The sequence below is a fragment of the Pelobates fuscus genome, chromosome 8 (genome assembly GCF_036172605.1).
Source record: "Pelobates fuscus isolate aPelFus1 chromosome 8, aPelFus1.pri, whole genome shotgun sequence".
Taxonomy (NCBI): domain Eukaryota; kingdom Metazoa; phylum Chordata; class Amphibia; order Anura; family Pelobatidae; genus Pelobates; species Pelobates fuscus.
The window spans coordinates 163,291,261-163,311,449 of NC_086324.1; the positions used below are offsets into that span (position 1 = coordinate 163,291,261).

Sequence of the window (20,189 nt, forward strand, 5' to 3'; positions counted from 1 at the left end):
AGACACATTATTGGGAGTATTATTGCTGTGGAGCTCTGTTATACACTCAGACACATTACTGGGAGTATTATTGCTGTGGAGTTCTGTTATACAGACACATTACTGGGAGTATTATTGCTGTGGAGCACTGTTATACACTCAGACACATTACTGGGACTATTATTGCTGTAGAGCTCTGTTATACACTCAGACACATTACTGGGACTATTATTGCTGTGGGGCTCTGTTATACACTCAGACACATTACTGGGAGTATTATTGCTGTGGAGCTCTGTTATACACTCAGACACATTACTGGGACTATTATTACTGTGGAGCTCTGTTATACCCTCAGACACATTACTGGGAGTATTATTGCTGTGGAGCTCTGTAATACACTCAGACACATTACTGGGAGTAGTATTGCTGTGGAGCTCTGGTATACACTCAGACACATTACTGGGAGTATTATTGCTGTGGAGCTCAGTTATACACTCAGACACATTACTGGGAGTATTATTGCTGTGGAGTTCTGTTATACAGACACATTACTGGGAGTATTATTGCTGTGGAGTTCTGTTATACAGACACATTACTGGGAGTATTATTGCTGTGGAGCTCTGTTATACACTCAGACACATTACTGGGACTATTATTGCTGTAGAGCTCTGTTATACACTCAGACACATTACTGGGACTATTATTGCTGTGGGGCTCTGTTATACACTCAGACACATTACTGGGAGTATTATTGCTGTGGAGATCTGTTATACACTCAGACACATTACTGGGACTATTATTACTGTGGAGCTCTGTTATACCCTCAGACACATTATTGGGAGTATTATTGCTGTGGAGCTCTGTAATACACTCAGACACATTACTGGGAGTAGTATTGCTGTGGAGCTTTGTTATACACTCAGACACATTACTGGGAGTATTTTTACTGTGGAGCTCTGTTATACACTCAGGCACATTACTGGGAGAATTATTGCTGTGGAGCTCTGTTATACACTCAGACACATTACTGGGAGTATTATTGCTGTGGAGCTCTGTTATACACTCAGACACATTACAGGGAGTATTATTGCTGTGGAGCTCTGTTATACACTCAGACACATTACTGGGAGTATTATTGCTGTGGAGCTCTGTTATACACTCAGACACACCAACAATACAGAGCTCCTAGAAAAGAGTAACATAGGGATTTTGACCCAAAATAGGGACTGTCCCTCCTAAATAGAGACAGTTGGTAACAATATTTAAAGGTTTACATTATATACTATAATTAGAGCTGTTTGTTTCCTAGAAATATATTTTGTGAGGTGACATCATTAATCTGATTTCGAGGGATGGACAGGGTGTATTTGGAGAGTACCAGAGACATGCGAGCCAACACATGAATACAGCTGGCTCTTGTTTGCTCTGTTCACTCTCAGCAAATCCATTATCTGTAACAGTGCTCCCCCATCTTGCAGTAATTAGGCCTTACATAGTTACATAGGCTGAAAAAAGACATGCGGCCATTAAGTTCAGCCTTTCTCACATCTGTTTTTGCCGTTCCAAAGGAAGGCAAAAAAAAAAAAAAATACTTTCAAGCGCTTTCCAATTTTGCAAAAAACTAGGAAAAAAATCCTTCTTGATCCCAGAATGGCAGTCAGATCTCTCCTTGGATCAAGAAGCTATTATCCCACAAATTTAAAATGATATACTGAATATTATGTTTTTACAAGAATTTGTCCAGTTGCTGTTTAAACATCTGTGCACACTCGGATAAAACCACCTCTTCAGGCAGATAATTCTCTATTCTTACTGTCAAAAATCTTTCCTTTGCCTTAGACTAAATCTCCTTTCTTCCTGTCTAAATGTGTGGCCTTGTGTCCTATGTATTCATGAATAGCTTTCCAGACAATTGGTTTGTATTGGAACTAAATATATTTGTATAATGCTATCATGTCTGACCTGAGGCTCGGTTTTTCTAAACTAAAGAGGTCTAAAATTTGTTAACATCTCTTCATAAGATACTGACTGAAATGTACCATTCCTTTTATTAATTTTGTAGCCCACCTCTGCATTTTTTCCAATGCCATAAAATCCTCCTTTAGAACAGGTGCCCAGAAAGGTGTGTTGGGACTTTTAAATGCTCACATCCTTTTGCCGCTGTTAAATGGTCAGTAATCTTATTGAAACTACTATGAAGTTTTAGATGCCCAAAACATATATCCCAAATGTCCCTATTTAAAAGGGACAGTCCCTCTTTTCTATCGTAATGTCCCTCTTTTCAAAGAGCTTCATATTGTTGGTGTGTCTGAGTATATAACAGTGTATTACAGAGCTCCACAGTAATAATACTCCGAGTAATGTGTCTGAGTGTATAACAGAGCTCCACAGCAATAATACTCCCAGTAATGTGTTTGAGTGTATAACAGAGCTCCACAGCAATAATACTCCCAGTAATGTGTCTGAGTGTATAACAGAGCTCCACAGCAATAATACTCCCAGTAATGTGTCTGAGTGTATAACAGAGCTCCACAGCAATAATACTCCCAGTAATGTGCCTAAGTGTATAGCAGAGCTCCACAGCAATAATACCCCAGTAATGTGTCTGAGTGTATAACAGAACTCCACAGCAACAATACTCCCAGTAATGTGTTTGAGTGTATAACAGAGCTCCACAGCAATAATACTCCCAGTAATGTGTATAACGATCTCCACAGCAATAATACTCCCAGTAATGTGTCTGAGTGTATAACAGAGCTCCACAGCAATAATACTCCCAGTAATGTGTCTGAGTGTATAACAGAGCTCCACTGCAATAATACTCCCAGTAATGTGTCTGAGTGTATAACAGAGCTCCACAGCAATAATACTCCCAGTAATGTGTCTGAGTGTATAGCAGAGCTCCACAGCAATAATACTCCCAGTAATGTGTCTGAGTGTATAACAGAGCCCCACAGCAATAATACTCCCAGTAATGTGTCTGGGTGTATAACAGAGCTCCATCAATAATACTCCCAGTAATGTGTCGGAGTGTAAAACAGAGCTCCACAGCAATAATACTCTCAGTAACGTGTCTTTAAATTGCAATAAATGTGTTTAGAAATCAATCTGAGTAAATAAGATACATTGTTCTTTCTCTATATTACATTTTAGTTCTATAAATTGTTATTAGTACGCCACTTAAATTTTTTGAGAACACCTCCACTCACACCCCTAAAAACGAAAGTGTCCATCTTTGTCCATTTGAAATGCTGGGAGGTATGCTAACATAATGAATGGTACTATGATTTCACGAGAGTCGTAGGTCTCTTTAAATGGTATATATTTTTTCTGTGTTCTAAATGGCTATAATAGAGCCTATGTCTTTAAAGTTGTGAAGTTCTTTTTTTCACAGTTTTTCTAGGGTACTGCAAAGTATGTGTCTTTAGGGAAGATTTCCTGTTAAATAAATATTCAGCATTTAAAAATAAATAAATTATAATTTAGCTGTAAAAAGGTTTATAGCATCACACATTGTAACGTTTTGTAATATCATACATCTCCCTGCTCTAAATAAAAGGCCTGGGGAAAAAAGCTATGACTGCTACTCTCTGTGTTAATTATTTATACACTGGTTCATATTACCACACTCTGCAATTTTTAGGCTTCATCTGTTACTCAGGACTATATTGCAAAAAAAAATAAAAAATTCTTTTTTCAATTTTTTTTTTTCAATATCATTACAAAGTATATTCTGTAACAAAAAACAATTTTAAAACGTACACCTGTAATATTTTGAGAGATTTGATTCTGCATTGGTGAATTTTCACTTGCTGGCCGGAGCGTCCTCATTCACACTGCTAACAATGCGGGCTGTGCCTGGCTTATTGCCATCCTGTGCAAAATTCCCTTTTTGTTGTCTGCTGTCAGTGAGTAGTAATGAATGATAATCCCGAGAGCAAAATTTAAAGGCATCAAAACAACTTGAGATTAATGAAGCTGCATTGATGTCTTACACATGCTCCAGCAGTCTCACTGCTTAAATCTCTGCCATTTAGGAGTTAAATCACTTTTGTTTCTGTTTATGCAGCCCTAGCCACACCTACCCTGGCTATAAATGATAAAGTCTGCGTGAAAAAAATTGTTACATTTTTAAACAGATTTTAGCTTGCATTAGAAGTTTTTTCTTTTGCTCTGTAAATTGAACTGTAAACTCACTCATGAGGCTCCTGCAGGGTCCAGAAGGCTATTAACAGAGCAAGAGACAAGCCATTCTAAATCCAATAGAATGTGTAATAAAGGAAGTTTAAACGTTAGATCTCTCTTTACAGGAAGTGTTTAGGAAGGCTGTACAAGACACATGCAGGGAGGTGTGAATAGGGCTTCTTTAAACAAAGTGATTTGACTTATAAATGGCAGAGAATTGAGCAGTGAGACTGCAGGGGCATGATCTATACACCAAAATTGTTTCATTAAGGCTAAAAAAAAATTTGGTGCCAATACCGTCCCTTTAAGCAAAAAAAAAAAAAAAAAAAAAAAAAAAAGCTCACTACAATTCGGTATATAATGAATGGACTCCTAAGGATACATGTAAACAGGCAGAGGGCACATGGGTTTATATACTAAACTTAATTTATTTTCCAACCTCAATTCAATATACAATATTTGGATAAGTTTTTCAAATAATCAAAATCATTTTTTTTGTGTGATTTATCCACAATACTTCTCAGAGAGTTTAATTGTGACTTCTGCAAATAAATAATTTGATTAAAAAAATGTCTAGCAAATTTTACATTATTTTAAATGCGTATCTAAAAATATTAAATCAAGGCCCGAGTTATTTAACCCCTTAAGGACCAAATTTCTGGAATAAAAGGGGATTATGACATGTCACACATGTCATGTGTCCTTAAGGGGTTAAAAAAAAAAAATTCAAACAATTATGAGTGTTTTTTCTCATTAAGTAGGGCAGAGCTCGCGGTACTGTATTACAGCAAATACAAACAATGTATGAGTGGATTACATTATGCCCTGCAATATATTGGCCAGACCATTGACATAAAATCATTTATCAAGGGACATTTTCTCACAACTTTCACTGAGCCCCTAGTAGATGCGAGAAATTAGGGTTTCTGACGAATAATTATTCTGGAGATAGAACATTTTTTTTCGGGACACCTAGATGTTTGTTCAGTTCAACCAAAAATGTGGGGAAATGTTCCAATCAGTATGCGGGAAAAATATACATCATATAATATAATGTCTGTATTTGGCAGAACACTAATAGGAGCGCTTTCCGCCTGTTGGTTCATAGATCAAGTGAGATTAATTAACCACTAGAAGGGAAACCCGTAGGAGCAATTAAAGAAATCGATATGTATGTGTGACATATTAATTAAATATAATATTATTTTTATTATTATTTTATTATTTATATAGCGCCAGCAAATTCCGTAGCGCTGTACAATAGGATATAATATCTAAACAATGTTTTCATTTAAAAAAAAAAGTTTTTATAAGTTTTCCAAATAGGTAAATATAGTGGCCTTGGAGTGTCATTACAATAGAGCAGTCCAGGCATTGGACAGTCATGATATATAAATTGAGTTTTTTTTTTTTTATTCTGTTTCCTCTCTAATGCACTGTGAATACAGTCAACATTTAGAGACTTTCTCCCAACCAGTAATTATATTAATCATATTTTTTTTTTCCCCAACAAACATTTCCTTTTTTTGGCACCACAGGAAACCAGTCTAGCCCCAAGTGGGTCTAATGGATTTTGGAAGGTGGCCCTGCAGAGATATCCTCAATAAATCCAAGATGAGACAGCGCTCTATGACTTTAGAAAAAAATTGTTTTCTTTATTTCAACATAGATCCAACAGTCAATGTTTCAGTTTAAATTTAGAACTCTCATCAGGACAATAAGTTATGTAAGAACATGAGGCTTAGATGAGGGCATGTTTTATCTGCCAGAGCAGAGGATTAGGCTAAAATTGGTTAATCTCATTCATTGTAGAGACCCAGAGGAATGATACCTGAAATACCTTAAACAGCCTCTGTAATAGTACGTTACTTGTCTAGCAAGCATCACAATGACCACGATTATCCCTTGAATTTCTTATGACTTTTCTTAAGAAGGTAGTTCTGTTGAAGAAACCAGAACCTTTTTGGACATTTCACTTTATAAAAGCCAAATACAAACAGTGGTGTTTTTAAATGGTCTCATTTGCAAGCATATTTATTTATTTTCTTTTTGTTAATTTAGCAGTGTATCTGTAAATTGGAAACGACTGTCTACATTTAGTGGTGTGCACACATCGGACTTAAGGGCTTGCCCTTGGATGGGTAATAAGCCAAGAACAAAACAAATAGAATGCATTCATAACATGTGGTCATATTAGAGTATATGAACTCCAAGAGACAGTTACCATGAACATACCACAATATTTTGGACATTCTAGGCACCATATCTAGTGCTGCCTATTGTAGTGGTTATGGTGCCAGGGGTTCTCTGCTCTCAGCTATTCAATTATGTTAGAACTTTCCCATCTCAGAAACGGAGGCCATACTGGAGACACCGGAGGGACCCAGGTTAGTGTCCGTTTTATATTTACCTCCACTGCATTTCACTTCAGCAGCATTTATTGGAGTGAGAAATATAAAGCTAACAGTTCCTCTTTAAAGAACTCTAATTCTGTATTCAGTTAGATATATTTTGTAAGGCTATACTGTGGGACTTTGTGTAACACAACTTGGGGCCCTCACAGTGCATCCCCCATGGCATCTGTGTGCTAGCGCAGGCTCCGTCTAAAGGTACCCAGTGGTATCTCCCTGTGGATTTTTGTGATTCTGACCGTGGCTAGTTCTAAGCTATGTAATCCTAACCTTGGCTTGTTTATCTAGGCTGCTACATTAGCCTGCAATCAGATACAGTCAATCATTACATCAGTGGATGTTCCGTTAAGCCAAGCCAATCTTAGGAACAATAATACATCTTTCTGTTCATGCCTATGTTTCCTGTCCTTCCTAGTACTTTCTGAACTATATTGCGGAAGCAACATATTCCTCGCGCCTGGCTACAAGAGTAAACCATTTTCCTTGGACTATAGATATGTGTAGGTCTGAAAACCTGTGTAAATTGGATCCTGCCTACAGGCATATCATTGTCAATCTAGATTTATTTTGAGATAACTAATTTTGTAATTAAAACTCAAGTTTGAGGTTCATCACTAAACAGCCTCATTAATGTTTTTATATACTGTATATTATTCTTTCATCATTTTTTTCCCTACTTTTCCCCAGAAATTCATTGAGTTTGAAGATGCTCTGGAGCAAGACAAAAAGGATCTTCAGAACCAAGTGGAAAGCCTCGAATTTCAGTCCCGGCAACTGGAGCTAAAGACCAAAAACTATGCTGACCAAAGTATGTTCCATGAAATGTCCAATAGTGGTACCATTGTGTGCAGCATTGAATGTGGGTCTGTTGGTTGTGGCAGTAGGGCAACGTGGAAAGTTAATAAAGTCTAATGGATTAAATCTTGACACCATTTGGTGTTGGGTGGTGGGTCTTGGCATTGTGCATACCTGGGATGCGGGTCTTAGCTTTATGCAGAGCCTGGGTGTGAATCATGGAATTGGGAATGTCTTGCTGCTCTTGGTGTTGTTATGAGCTATCGTGCTGCTCTTTATGTTGTGAGGAGCTGAGTCACTTCTCTTGGCCATGTGAGAGCTGTCTTGCTGCTCTTGGCATTGTGAGGAGCAGGGTTGTAAGTCTTGCCATTGTGCACAGATGGGTGTGGGCTGGGGTATGAGCCTTTTAAGGAGTGGAAGTGCTGCTCTTAGCATTGTGTAGAGATAGATGTGGGTTTGGGATTGTGAGGAGCTGTAAAGTGAGCATTGTGAGGAGCTGTCTAGCTACTCTTGATGTTGTGAGAAGCTGTGTCACTGTTCTTGGCCATGTGAGGAGCTGCTTTGCTGCTCTTGGCATTGTGAGGAGTAGGTTTGTAAGTCTTTTTCATTGTGCACAGATGGATGTGGGTGGAGGTGTGAACCTTGTGAGGAGTGGAAGTGCTGCCTTTTAGCATTGTGGAGAGATGGATGTGGGTCTTTGAATTGTGAGGAACTGGGGTGTGAGCATTGTAAGGAGCTGTTGTTTGGGTCTTGAATTTGTGAGGGACGGGACTGTGTATGTTAACATTGTGAGTTGTGGTTTGGACACTGGCAGGACCTACGTTGTGAATCTTGGAATTTGTTGGGGAGCATATGGTATCAAGTAAAGGAGAAGGCCTTAACTGTCTCTACATAGCAATAATACCAAAAAGTAAAATACTGCCTTTCATTTTAACCTGCAACCTGAAATCTTCATGTTTCCTTTTGTGTATTAGCACCCTAAAATTCAATGTGCTTGTACTTTTTCTCAGTTTCGAGGTTAGAAGAACGTGAGTCAGATATGAAGAAGGAATATAACGCTTTGCATCAGCGACATACTGAGGTACATCTCTAACACGCAATAATAACTTGGAGGAAGACACAAGGCCAACCCTTTGTAACTGCAGCCAGTTCCCATATTTACCACTATAAAGTCTTAAAGCATAGAACTTAGCAGGGCTAACCATACAGATATCTTAGCTAAAATATTATATGGTTAGTAAGAGATCCTCTATCGAAAATAGATATAAATAATTGAGAATACAATATAAAATAAGGATTGTCTTTGAAGCAATAAAGTTTTGTCTTTTTAGATATTTTATTAAATAAAAATATAAATATAGACTTATAAAATACATTACAATAATTTCTAGCATAGTTTATAAGATTAATGTATATGCTTGCAATATCATTAAAATAGTATAACATACCCTCCTGAACATGTCAACATGTCAGTCTCTCTCAGTCATTATAAGATGGAGCAGCGTTTCTGTCTCCAAATCTCTCCCCTGTGTGCTAACATTTAAAAAGTACACATATTTATATCTTAGATGTTCAGTTTAGGACCTCCGTTAACTTGGCAAAGATACAATGCCGTAACTAAAACGTAAGGGTGCACACGTCATGGGAAATTCCATGACTTAGGGAATTTCCATTATCCTAGGACAAAATGGCGTAAGTCAGGATGACGTAGCATAGCCTTGAAGATGTTATTCATTACTTGTTTTTGTATTAAGCTAAAGTAGGTAAGAGATTATTGCTTAAAGAAACATGTACGAAAAACTATATGTTTAATTTCTAACACCTTGTCAGTTTGTAATATCTTAAAGACAAAGTACACAGTTTAAAAAATACAACTTTGCATTCTAAAACGTGTACATTTTGCCCATAACAGCTTCTTTGCAAATTAGTGTGCCATGCAATGTCAGCTTGACACTTTAGTTCTGTGTGTGCGTTTTGCACTATGCCCCCTCATGGGGTTTTTCCCTCCTCCAATTGCCTAAATTCTGATAAGATTTTGGAGAAGGTTCAGTGCTTGACAAAAACCCACATTGGTATACTTTTCATTATAGTCTGGCTTATATTTAGCAAATAATTGCTCAGCAGATCATTACCACTTTAGGTCCAGTCGTCAAATATCTGTCTTAACTGACTTTAACATATATACTTTGTGTATAAAATTATTATTTGAGTTTTTAGCATTTATATAGGCATCCTTTAATTAGTAGAAATCCCCCACATCTATCAGCAAAATTTAAAAACATTTGTAGGAATTTGGGTGTGTGTTTCTTTAAAGAATATTAAACATTTATATATATTTTTTTATACATTTCTTTTATATGAACATTATTAAATAATATTGTAATGTAAATCCCAACACACCATGGAATAAACTATTTTAAAGAAGACTTGTCCTGTAAAAAAAAATAAGTTATATGATTTTAAACATTTCTTGTGTTTATTTTTTTATCTTTGTATTTTTGCTTTTGACATCCTCCACATGTTGATGTTTTATTCTTGTGTCAGACAGCAATGTTAAGGGATTTGTTTACTAAGTTTTGCTTTAGGACGAGTCTTAAAGGAACACTATAGTCACCTAAATTACTTTAGCTAAATAAAGCAGTTTTAGTGTATAGATCATTCCCCTGCAATTTCACTGCTCAATTCACTGTCATTTAGGAGTTAAATCACTTTGTTTCTGTTTATGCAGCCCTAGCCACACCTCCCCTGGCTATGATTGACAGAGCTTGCATGAAAAAAAACTGGTTTCACTTTCAAACAGATGTAATTTACCTTAAATAATTGTATCTCAATCTCTAAATTGAACTTTAATCACATACAGGAGGCTCTTGCAGGGTCTAGCAAGCTATTAACATAGCAGGGGATAAGAAAATCTTAATTAAACAGAACTTGCAATAAGGAAAGCCTAAATAGGGCTCTCTTTACAGGAAGTGTTTATGGAAGGCTGTGCAAGTCACATGCAGGGAGGTGTGACTAGGGTTCATAAACAAAGGGATTTAACTCCTAAATGGCAGAGGATTGAGCAGTGAGGCTGCAGGGGCATGTTCTATACACCAAAACTGCTTCATTAAGCTAAAGTTGTTCAGGTGACTATAGTGTCCCTTTAACCCAAATATGTTACCGTCAAACAAACATGCTGCGCTAAAAAAAATTATCCAACTGCACCATTTTCCCAGATTTAATATTTTAGCATACTTCTAAACAAATTAGCTTTTTACGTCATTTTTCTGGCCCCGTTGTTTGCTATCAGTTGCAATAAGTAGCGATTGCTTCTTTTTGATAACACATTGTTTTGTCTCACAGATGATCCAAACGTATGTGGAACATATTGAAAGGTCCAAACTTCAGCAGGTGGCAGGAAACAGCCAATCAGATGTTGGCGTCACTGGCAGAAGGTGCAGAATTGTTGAACTATCCAAAATAATTTAATATTAATTAACTTTTAAAATGTTTAGCTGAAGTTATCCTGCCAATACCATTAATATTGGGATTGATGGAAGCGTGGCTTCAATTTTGACAAGGAGTCGAGAAAATTGGCATTGATGTGTGCGAATATACAGGGAGTGCAGAATTATTAGGCAAGTTGTATTTTTGAGGATTAATTTTATTATTGAACAACAAACATGTTCTCAAAAAACTCATTAATATCAAAGCTGAATATTTTTGGAAGTAGTTTTTAGTTTGTTTTTAGTTATAGCTATTTTAGGGGGATATCTGTGTGTGCAGGTGACTATTACTGTGCATAATTATTAGGCAACTTAACAAAAAACAAATATACCCATTTCAATTATTTATTTTTACCAGTGAAACCAATATAACATCTCAACATTCACAAATATACATTTCTGACATTCAAAAACATAACAAAAACAAATCAGTGACCAATATAGCCACCTTTATTTGCAAGGACACTCAAAAGCCTGCCATCCATGGATTCTGTCAGTGTTTTGATCTGTTCACCATCAACATTGCGTGCAGCAGTAACCACAGCCTCCCAGACACTGTTCAGAGAGGTGTACTGTTTTCCCTCCTTGTAAATCTCACATTTGATGATGGACCACAGGTTCTCAATGGGGTTCAGATCAGGTGAACAAGGAGGCCATGTCATTAGATTTTCTTCTTTTATACCCTTTCTTGCCAGCCACGCTGTGGAGTACTTGGACGCGTGTGATGGAGCATTGTCCTTCATGAAAATCATGTTTTTTCTTGAAGGATGCAGACTTGTTCCTGTACCACTGCTTGAAGAAGGTGTCTTCCAGAAACTGGCAGTAGGACTGGGAGTTGAGCTTGACTCCATCCTCAACCCGAAAAGGCCCCACAAGCTCATCTTTGATTATACCAGCCCAAACCAGTACTCCACCTCCACCTTGCTGGCGTCTGAGTCGGACTGGAGCTCTCTGCCCTTTACCAATCCATCCATCTGGCCCATCAAGACTCACTCTCATTTCATCAGTCCATAAAACCTTAGAAAAATCAGTCTTGAGATATTTCTTGGCCCAGTCTTGACGTTTCAGCTTGTGTGTCTTGTTCAGTGGTGGTCGTCTTTCAGCCTTTCTTACCTTGGCCATGTCTCTAAGTATTGTACACCTTGTGCTTTTGGGCACTCCAGTGATGTTGCAGCTCTGAAATATGGCCAAACTGGTGGCAAGTGGCATCTTGGCAGCTGCACGCTTGACTTTTCTCAGTTCATGGGCAGTTATTTTGCGCCTTGGTTTCTCCACACGCTTCTTGCGACCCTGTTGACTATTTTGAATGAAACGCTTGATTGTTCGATGATCACGCTTCAGAAGCTTTGCAATTTTAAGAGTGCTGCATCCCTCTGCAAGATATGTCACTATTTTTGACTTTTCTGAGCCTGTCAAGTCCTTCTTTTGACCCATTTTGCCAAAGGAAAGGAAGTTGCCTAATAATTATGCACACCTGATATAGGGTGTTGATGTCATTAGACCACACCCCTTCTCATTACAGAGATGCACATCACCTAATATGCTTAATTGGTAGTAGGCTTTCGAGCCTATACAGCTTCAGAGTAAGACAACATGTGGTCAAAATACTAATTTGCCTAATAATTCTGCACTCCCTGTATTGTAAAACGGAAATGCATGGTATGAGCTATTCGAATTCTCTTCCACCTTCATGTAACGCTGTAACTACGCATCCCTACTTTCAATGATGGACCCACCTCGACCCCTTGCAAATGATTTGAGGCATTTTTTTCCCATGATACTTTGCTAACCTAGTGGCATTTCACAAACATCTGTAGTTACAACATTAACCATTACTGTGCTAGGATTAATATACGGCTTGCGTTGCGACTATGAGTCATGAGTATTTCGGAAGCTTTAGACAAGTGTAGCAACATTTTTTAATAAGATATACTTTAGGTGAACATATTTAGTCTTTTTCTAGCAACTCTTAACAAATTACCAGATTTACAAGCGTGCTGAAATAAAGGGGGCTGATATGGTTGTTAAAATATTGATATAATCTAGCTCTCCATTAACAGAAATATAAAATATTTTATGATATCCTATTAGGTAAAGGAAAGGTTAACGGCAGAGAGGACTCTAAGACACGACTAGAGAAAAACTTACTAGTTTTGAAAGGTAAAAATCAGTCATCTGCCCTCCCTACACTCAATATGGAAGGCTCGTTCTTTTCTCTCTGGAGAGAGAGCTGGGGTGCAGATTGAGCACCCTCTCAGCTGAGGACATCATAGAGGGGAAGCTTCACTTCCTCATTATTTGTCTAAAATACTAAAAAAAAGTTAAGCAGAATTTGGTCACGCTGTATCCCTGTTAACCTTCTTGTCAGAGAGAGGGCAAGCTTCCCACTGGAGGTCTAGCTACATATATATATGTATTATCTTTTTTTCACAGTATTTGTTTAGCGTGTGAGTTCTGCCGAAGCTATAAGTTTGGCGTCCATGCATGTTGAAGAACACACCTGCTGCGTCACGCCACTGCGTTTGCTCATCCTTTTGCACACTTGTTGTATGCATGAACCATTGCATCTAACAGCTGTTTTTCTTGTCTTGCTTCTTGTGCTGTGACCGCTGTGTTTTTGGGTGTCTTGTCTGTGACATGTAACTCCAGCCACCGCCAGTCCTGGAGGAAGAGGTAAATCCCGTTTGCGCTGTCACTAAAGCTAGCAGTTACCAAAGGCCTGTACTACCTAGAACTATTCTGTTTTGTTAGACAACTTCCACTGATTGACAAAGAAGCTGCAAATTTTAGGCTGACAATTGAAAATGTCTCTAGCTAAGTCAGGGACAATTCTAGGTTTTAAAAAATATAGATAAGCCAACAAATAAAGGGCGCCTAGTGCTATTGACACCCACCACAAATAGTGGTATTAAGTATAAAAGACAAATACCTAAGACCGCTATTTGTATAGTGTATGTGTATAGCATTAGGCATACTTTATATGTTGGTTTAGCTATATGTTCTGGGTGTGTGAGACACTTGCTATTCAGAGCAACATGTGCACTTTTGATGTTTTGCTAATTAATTATTAAAGCACCATAAAACAAAAAAACATTATCTTTATCTAGGTTTCAAAAATACCTAGGCTTGAGCCCAAAATGGAAGTAGAAGATCACTCCCAAAAATCCACACCTTTGGCTGCTCCCCGGTGCCACCCCTAAACCCTGCACGCTACGCCTCTTAACTTCTCAGACTCTCCCCTGACCACAGTTTTGACTCACTTCCTGTCTTTCCCCAGATTTTGCCCCTGTCATTTGTGGAAGTTGCTTGTTTTTACCCCCAAAAAAACCCAAGTGACATGTACGCTTGCATGGTGTAAGCTAGGGGAGAATATACTTACCCAATGCTCTTATCTATTTGTTACATTGACTCTAATATTAGACCTTATCATTTCTTTTCTGTGAATGTTATTTGTTTATCAGCATTATAAACAAAAATATGGTCGGTAACTGTAACTCAATTAAAGGAACACTGTATTCACTATAACAGCTTTATCTAGACAAAGTTGTTTTAGTGCCTACAGTTGTCTGCCCCCCCCCCCCCCCCCCTCCCCTGCTCCTCCCCTTAGGGACCCCAGAGTTAAATAGTATAGTAATTAGAAGGCTTGGTAGTGCGGCTTCAAACCAAACCTCCAAGCCCTCTGGGTATGAGAGCCAACAGGGGCTTCCATAGAGAATCATTGCACCGCAGAATCTTAGGTGCATCGCGGTCCCCAGTGCTCCTCTATGAAGAGCATTGGATTGGACTCTCATCCTGGAGACATGCCATGAGGGGGCTGGCACTGGTGAGAAGGTGAGTAGAACATTTATTTTTATTTGATTTTGTTTTTAAATTAGTAGGTGGTGGGGGCCTAACAATAAGTAGGGACATTAATACTGTAGAGTTAGGAATTTCAGATGTATGTAACAAGGATATTCACATACTCCACATACATTTTACCATGCAGAAAACAGAGTCAAACATGCTGGCATTTCATTTGCTAATAAAGGAATTGTGAAGAATGGCTCATTTTAGACCAAATGAACCAAGCTGGAAAAATAGCTAAACTCACAAATTATTCCAGTTCAATTATTTTCATTTCAAATAAATTGATTTAAAATGTGCAATTCCTTTGCCGGTTCTTCACATTTCCTGGTTTAGTGGTTAAACCATAGTGTGTAAAAGCACTTAAAAAATATATATATTTTCTTTTTTGTTCATTTTGAATTCATGTAATTATTTTATAATCTGATTTAGCAATTTATTAAGAGTTGAAAATAAATACAGGGTTGTTCAATAAAGTAAAATTTAAATTTAATGTTGACGTGGCCAATGTGAAAGCACAACTGAATTAGAGATATTTTCTGGTTTTAGTGAATAACCCGTAAGGGGATATACTATGTCCATATTGGTTTTTACACCCTCGGTCCCTTAATAAGATTTTATGTGCAATAAGCATCCAGCCCCTTGTTCTGCTGTCTGTTTTACGTTTCCACTGTCTGTCTGTGTTTGCACACCCTGGTCTCTGATCACTTGATGTTAACTCCTCGAACACCCTCCTTCTCCACTAATAAAGTGCTTAGCAAAAACAACCATTTAGCTGTTCAAATCTTCAACCAATTAAGCTAAAACACATTGTAGCACCATAACAAAGTAAAGATAATTGACATTTCAAGTTAAAATGGAAATTCCCATGTCAATAGCTGGCCTGTCCCTGGCCAGACAACAGTTAAGAGTTATATTTCCCAAGACCTTGTGTGTCCAGCCTCGGCGTCTAAGCTGCTATCGATCATTATTTCTTCTCTAGCAGAACTGTACAAAGAGGTCATCCACCGAGACGTGATGATAGGAAATTTCACCGACAGTAGAGGAAATGGGTTCTTATAGGCTTTTTTTGTTTGTTTTTTAAATCAAATTTGTAGATGCTTGCAGGTCTGGTTGCTCTTTTTTTTGTGCAAAACATGGTGTTTAGGTCTATATTAGATCATATGTGCATTATAAAAAAAATGTTCAAATCTTATTGCCCATATGGGTTACAAAAAATATTTTTCCTCCTTCCTTATTATGATAAAATTGAAGTCATTTGAAGTGCTCAAAAGTATGATTCCCATCAACATAATATCTGCCAAGGTTGTCCCTAAATGTGCCAGAATTTACATCATGTCATTATTATCATGCGTTGCCATTCTTTTACTGTCTTAGGATGATGAGGTTTATATTGCAATGACCGCTTGACTAAGAGATGTAATGATGGCCATCACTGATATACCTCTTTTCAACTTTTTTTATTTTGCAGCCGGAAGGAACGCCCGACCTCGCTAAACGTCTTTCCACTGGCTGACGGAATGGTACGTGGGCAGATGGGTGGAAAAATCACCCCAAGCTCGGACCACTGGCACCTGAGTGACCTCAGCCAGCTAAAGTCCAGCTTCAGCTACAAGGTTGGCTCTGACAGTCATGGGAGCAGAGTTCCCTCCACATGTCTCCATCAACCAGATCCATCTCACTCGTGTCATATCATTACAAAGTAACTGAGTAACAATACTCTTTAACATCCAAACTATTTCTATACACATTACAGAGTAATAATGCTCTTTAAAGGGACGTGCCACTGCCCAAATACATTTTTTTAAACAAAAAACAACAACACTGTTTAGTAGATATATAAACAATGAAAACATGCATGCATTTAATTATATATTTTTTCATTGGGGATATATATAATAGCTTGCAAAAACTTCAGATCTCTTTTCTGCAGACTTTGTAAGCCCTCCCCTTCTAACCCCACCCAGACTTTCTGTGGCCGCCCAATCACAGACTTCCCAATGCAGCTCAATGAGAAGCCTTTGCAAGGCAGGTGCTCTGGGCAATCGCTGCCAGTTGTATGATTGACAGCCAGGTGGGTTTAACAAGGTTAATTTATAAAAATGCCAATTTCTATCAAAATATGCACTTTTATTAAAATGAAAAAAGAGGACACACTCTTCACACATAAAGCAATTCGGCAATCTAAAGTGCTTTCGGTGTTTCAATACACATTACAGAGTAACGATGGTACTTAAAATCCAAACTATTTCTATACACATTACAGAGTAACAATGTTACTTAATATCCAAAGTTTTTGCCGCACACGTTACAGAGCAAGAGTGTTTGTTAACGCTCCTTTACATTCAAACCCTTTGTATACTCGTAATATTACAGAGCAACAGGAGTACTTGACATTAAACGTTTTCTTTATACGTTGCAGAGTAACAATGCTCCATGATGACAAGAACCTGTTCTGTACAAACTATAGACCACGATGCTGCCCGATTCAGCTAGAGATTAACCATTTTGTCATTCTTTCACTAGACATTCATTAAAACCATATTGGGATAGGCACACCCACCCCATTGTACATTGTATCCTCCTCTAATAAGCCATTTCGATACAATTCCAACCACATTCCACTCACCGCATTTGTTCAGTGTCTCTCAAATATAATTATAATATAAAATGGACGGGATATTTAAGCATAGAAGTATGCTTAGTTTTGGTTAATCTTTGGGCAGGTAACTTGTCCTCTGCATCAGGTGAGTGTGAATTCAATACACATTTTATGGCAAAATGTACATAATATTCAAAAATGAGAAAATAATTATTTTTGTCACAGTAAAGAATAGAGTATAAATCACTGTCTTGGTGTTGTATTAGCAGTCGGCAACTGCAAAATGTTTTTTAACAACATACGTATTTACACTTACATTAACCTTCTCTGGTTTTTAGAACACGATCTCCCACCACGCACATAGCCTTTCCTTCCTGATCAATTCATATTCCATGGCAGAGATTAAAATATATTGTGGGGGAAAATTCAGCATCAGAATGTATAGAACAGGTGTTTTTAAAGAGAAACACAAGCCCTTTAATTTTGGATTATTCGTGACCCCAAAGTAAGGTGATCACTGAAACAGTTAAAAGAAGACTTGTAAATGTTCTGTGCAATCTGTATGGAGGACTTTATAAGCATGCCTGGGGAGCTTCCACTTATTATTTTTGGGAAAGAGGGCAATAATTTACATAGGGCAAATACATATGTGGAGATCTGTTCCATTACTTAAAATAAAAAGTCCAAGTCTTAATGGGGAAAGAGGTGATAATTGGTGAAGCTACCCAGAAAAGATTTCTGGTAGAAGTAGGTTGGGGTACAAGAGAAGGAGAAGATTGACAATGAGCTGCAATACTTTAGGGTCCCATATTATGTCTGGCAAGACCCCTATCATGTTTTTAAGAAGTTTTGACTGATGTCACCTCTAGAATGCTCACCTAAGTAGCAACACAGTTATCTTCTAGACATCCCATGGCTTACACTCTAATTCTTATCTGTCTGGTAAAGGTAAGATCTAGAATTGAGATCTAGTTTACATACTTGAAGGTCTTTTTTATATCACATCAAGAGACTTAGTTTAAGACAACGTTTTTCTAATCTCGTGCTAGCAGGATGAGATGTCAGAGTCTGGTCAGTCCTCGGTGGCAGCCACCCCAAGCACGACTGGAACCAAATCTAACACCCCCACCTCATCCGTCCCATCAGCGGCTGTCACCCCACTGCACGAAAGCCTACAGCCCCACCAGGACTATGGAATGACCGGTAAGACCAAGAGGTCGAGGGACAAAAGGAACAGCCATAACATGGAGGTCCAGGTGAATCAAGAGATGAGGAATGTCAGCATAGGTAAGACCTCTATATTTCCCTTACATTATAAAAGAAGAGACAATGTAGAAATGTAACAAACTTGAATTTAGGAATTGCAGATTCAGTTGAGAAGACAATGGTTTTGAGATCTGTAGCTAACTGCGGATCACATTTTTTTAAAATCTCTTTTTTGTCTCATTCCCTACCTATGAAGCTGAAGCATCCCAGCTGCTGTGGAATACTGGATGAGTAGGTGGCAAAATGAATAGCTTATTGTCAAGGAAGTTGTAGTCCAAAGCAGCTGTTATGCAGAAGGATTCCTTCTGTAAAGTCTCTCTGAAAAACATCAGTAGGGACCGTATTAGTGCTAGTGTCCCTTTAAGAAATATTTCTATATTAAAGGGATACTATAGTTCCAGGAATACACAGCTGTAATCCTGGCACTATTGCTCGCTTTACCCCTACCTTACACCCCCCCCCCCGCCCGGGTAAATAAAGGGTTAAAAACCCGTTATTAATTTACCTGATCCCTGCCCCAATGTCCCTTGGCCCTGGGCCATTGCTCCGCCCCCACCCATGTCCCGCGACGGGCGGCAAATGTTGTGCCGCGCTTTAGACCTCCTCACAGGAAAACATTGAATCAATGTCTTCCTATGGGGAATAACTGACACTGGGTGTCCTCATGAATAGCTTGAGGGTGTCCAGCGTCAGATACAGGACCAAAGGGACACTGCACCCAGACCACTTCAATGAGTTCAAGTGTTCTGGGTGCCTACAGTGTCCCTTTAAATTAATTCTCATTGTGTTGCAAATTGGAAATCCAGATAAATTCTACAATTAAACTACAAGTTTGATTAAAAGTTCACATTTTATAATTTTTTAGGATCTGGTTTTATTGTTTTCTTTATGATTCTAGGGAATTGGAGTACATGCATAGAAATTATGAATATGTTTATCAAAAACATGTTTAGAAACTAAAAAAAAAAAAACTGGTGTATATAGTTACATAACTGATCAATCCACTATTCAACTCTTTCAGGTGTATTTACTGTGTAAATACTGAAGTGTGAAAAGTAGGAAATTTAGCGTGAATTTAAAATGCTAAGCTAAAAGAAGGCAAATCAGAAAAATCCCCAAGTCGGATATGCATTCATTTTGGCTATATTGGCCTAAGATGTGAAATTCTTGTTGAATTCCTAATAGTTTACACTTTAGTGAATAACTAAGTTTATTTTCAGACTCATTAAGAATTTCAAGAACTTTGTTTCCAAAGTACAAATGGTAGCAGACCTCACTTGGTGTCTCTCCCACAGGAATGGGAAGCAGTGATGAGTGGTCCGATGTCCAAGAAATTGTCGATTCCACCCCAGAGTTAGACATGTGTCCAGATTCCCGTTTGGAACGCACAGGAAACAGGTGAACAAGCAAAACACACAGGAAACAGTATAGTATTTGTCACCAAATTATGATTTGTTTTTTGTTTTAGTTTCTTTTTTTTTTTTTTTTTTTTTTTTTACTATATGGGATCAAGCCTTTTCAAAGATAACCTCAATAACAATGGTCTGTGTGCAATGGACTGTAAATGTTTTTTGTAGGTAGTTTATCAGTCCTCGTTACTTGATTCTGCTTTGTTTCCCCCTG

General features: G+C 38.0%; 1 protein-coding gene across 1 annotated transcript in view; it reads left to right on the forward strand.

Moving 5' to 3' along the window:
- MAPK8IP3 (mitogen-activated protein kinase 8 interacting protein 3) overlaps window positions 1–20,189 on the forward strand; it is a 78,228-nt gene that overhangs the window by 12,399 nt on the left and 45,640 nt on the right. Inside the window, exons 3-8 of the mRNA XM_063430612.1 lie at window positions 7,263–7,383; window positions 8,381–8,451; window positions 10,713–10,804; window positions 16,170–16,314; window positions 18,350–18,587; window positions 19,862–19,964. Of these exons, the coding sequence (XP_063286682.1) occupies window positions 7,263–7,383; window positions 8,381–8,451; window positions 10,713–10,804; window positions 16,170–16,314; window positions 18,350–18,587; window positions 19,862–19,964 (770 nt within the window). The remainder of the gene's footprint in view (window positions 1–7,262; window positions 7,384–8,380; window positions 8,452–10,712; window positions 10,805–16,169; window positions 16,315–18,349; window positions 18,588–19,861; window positions 19,965–20,189) is intronic.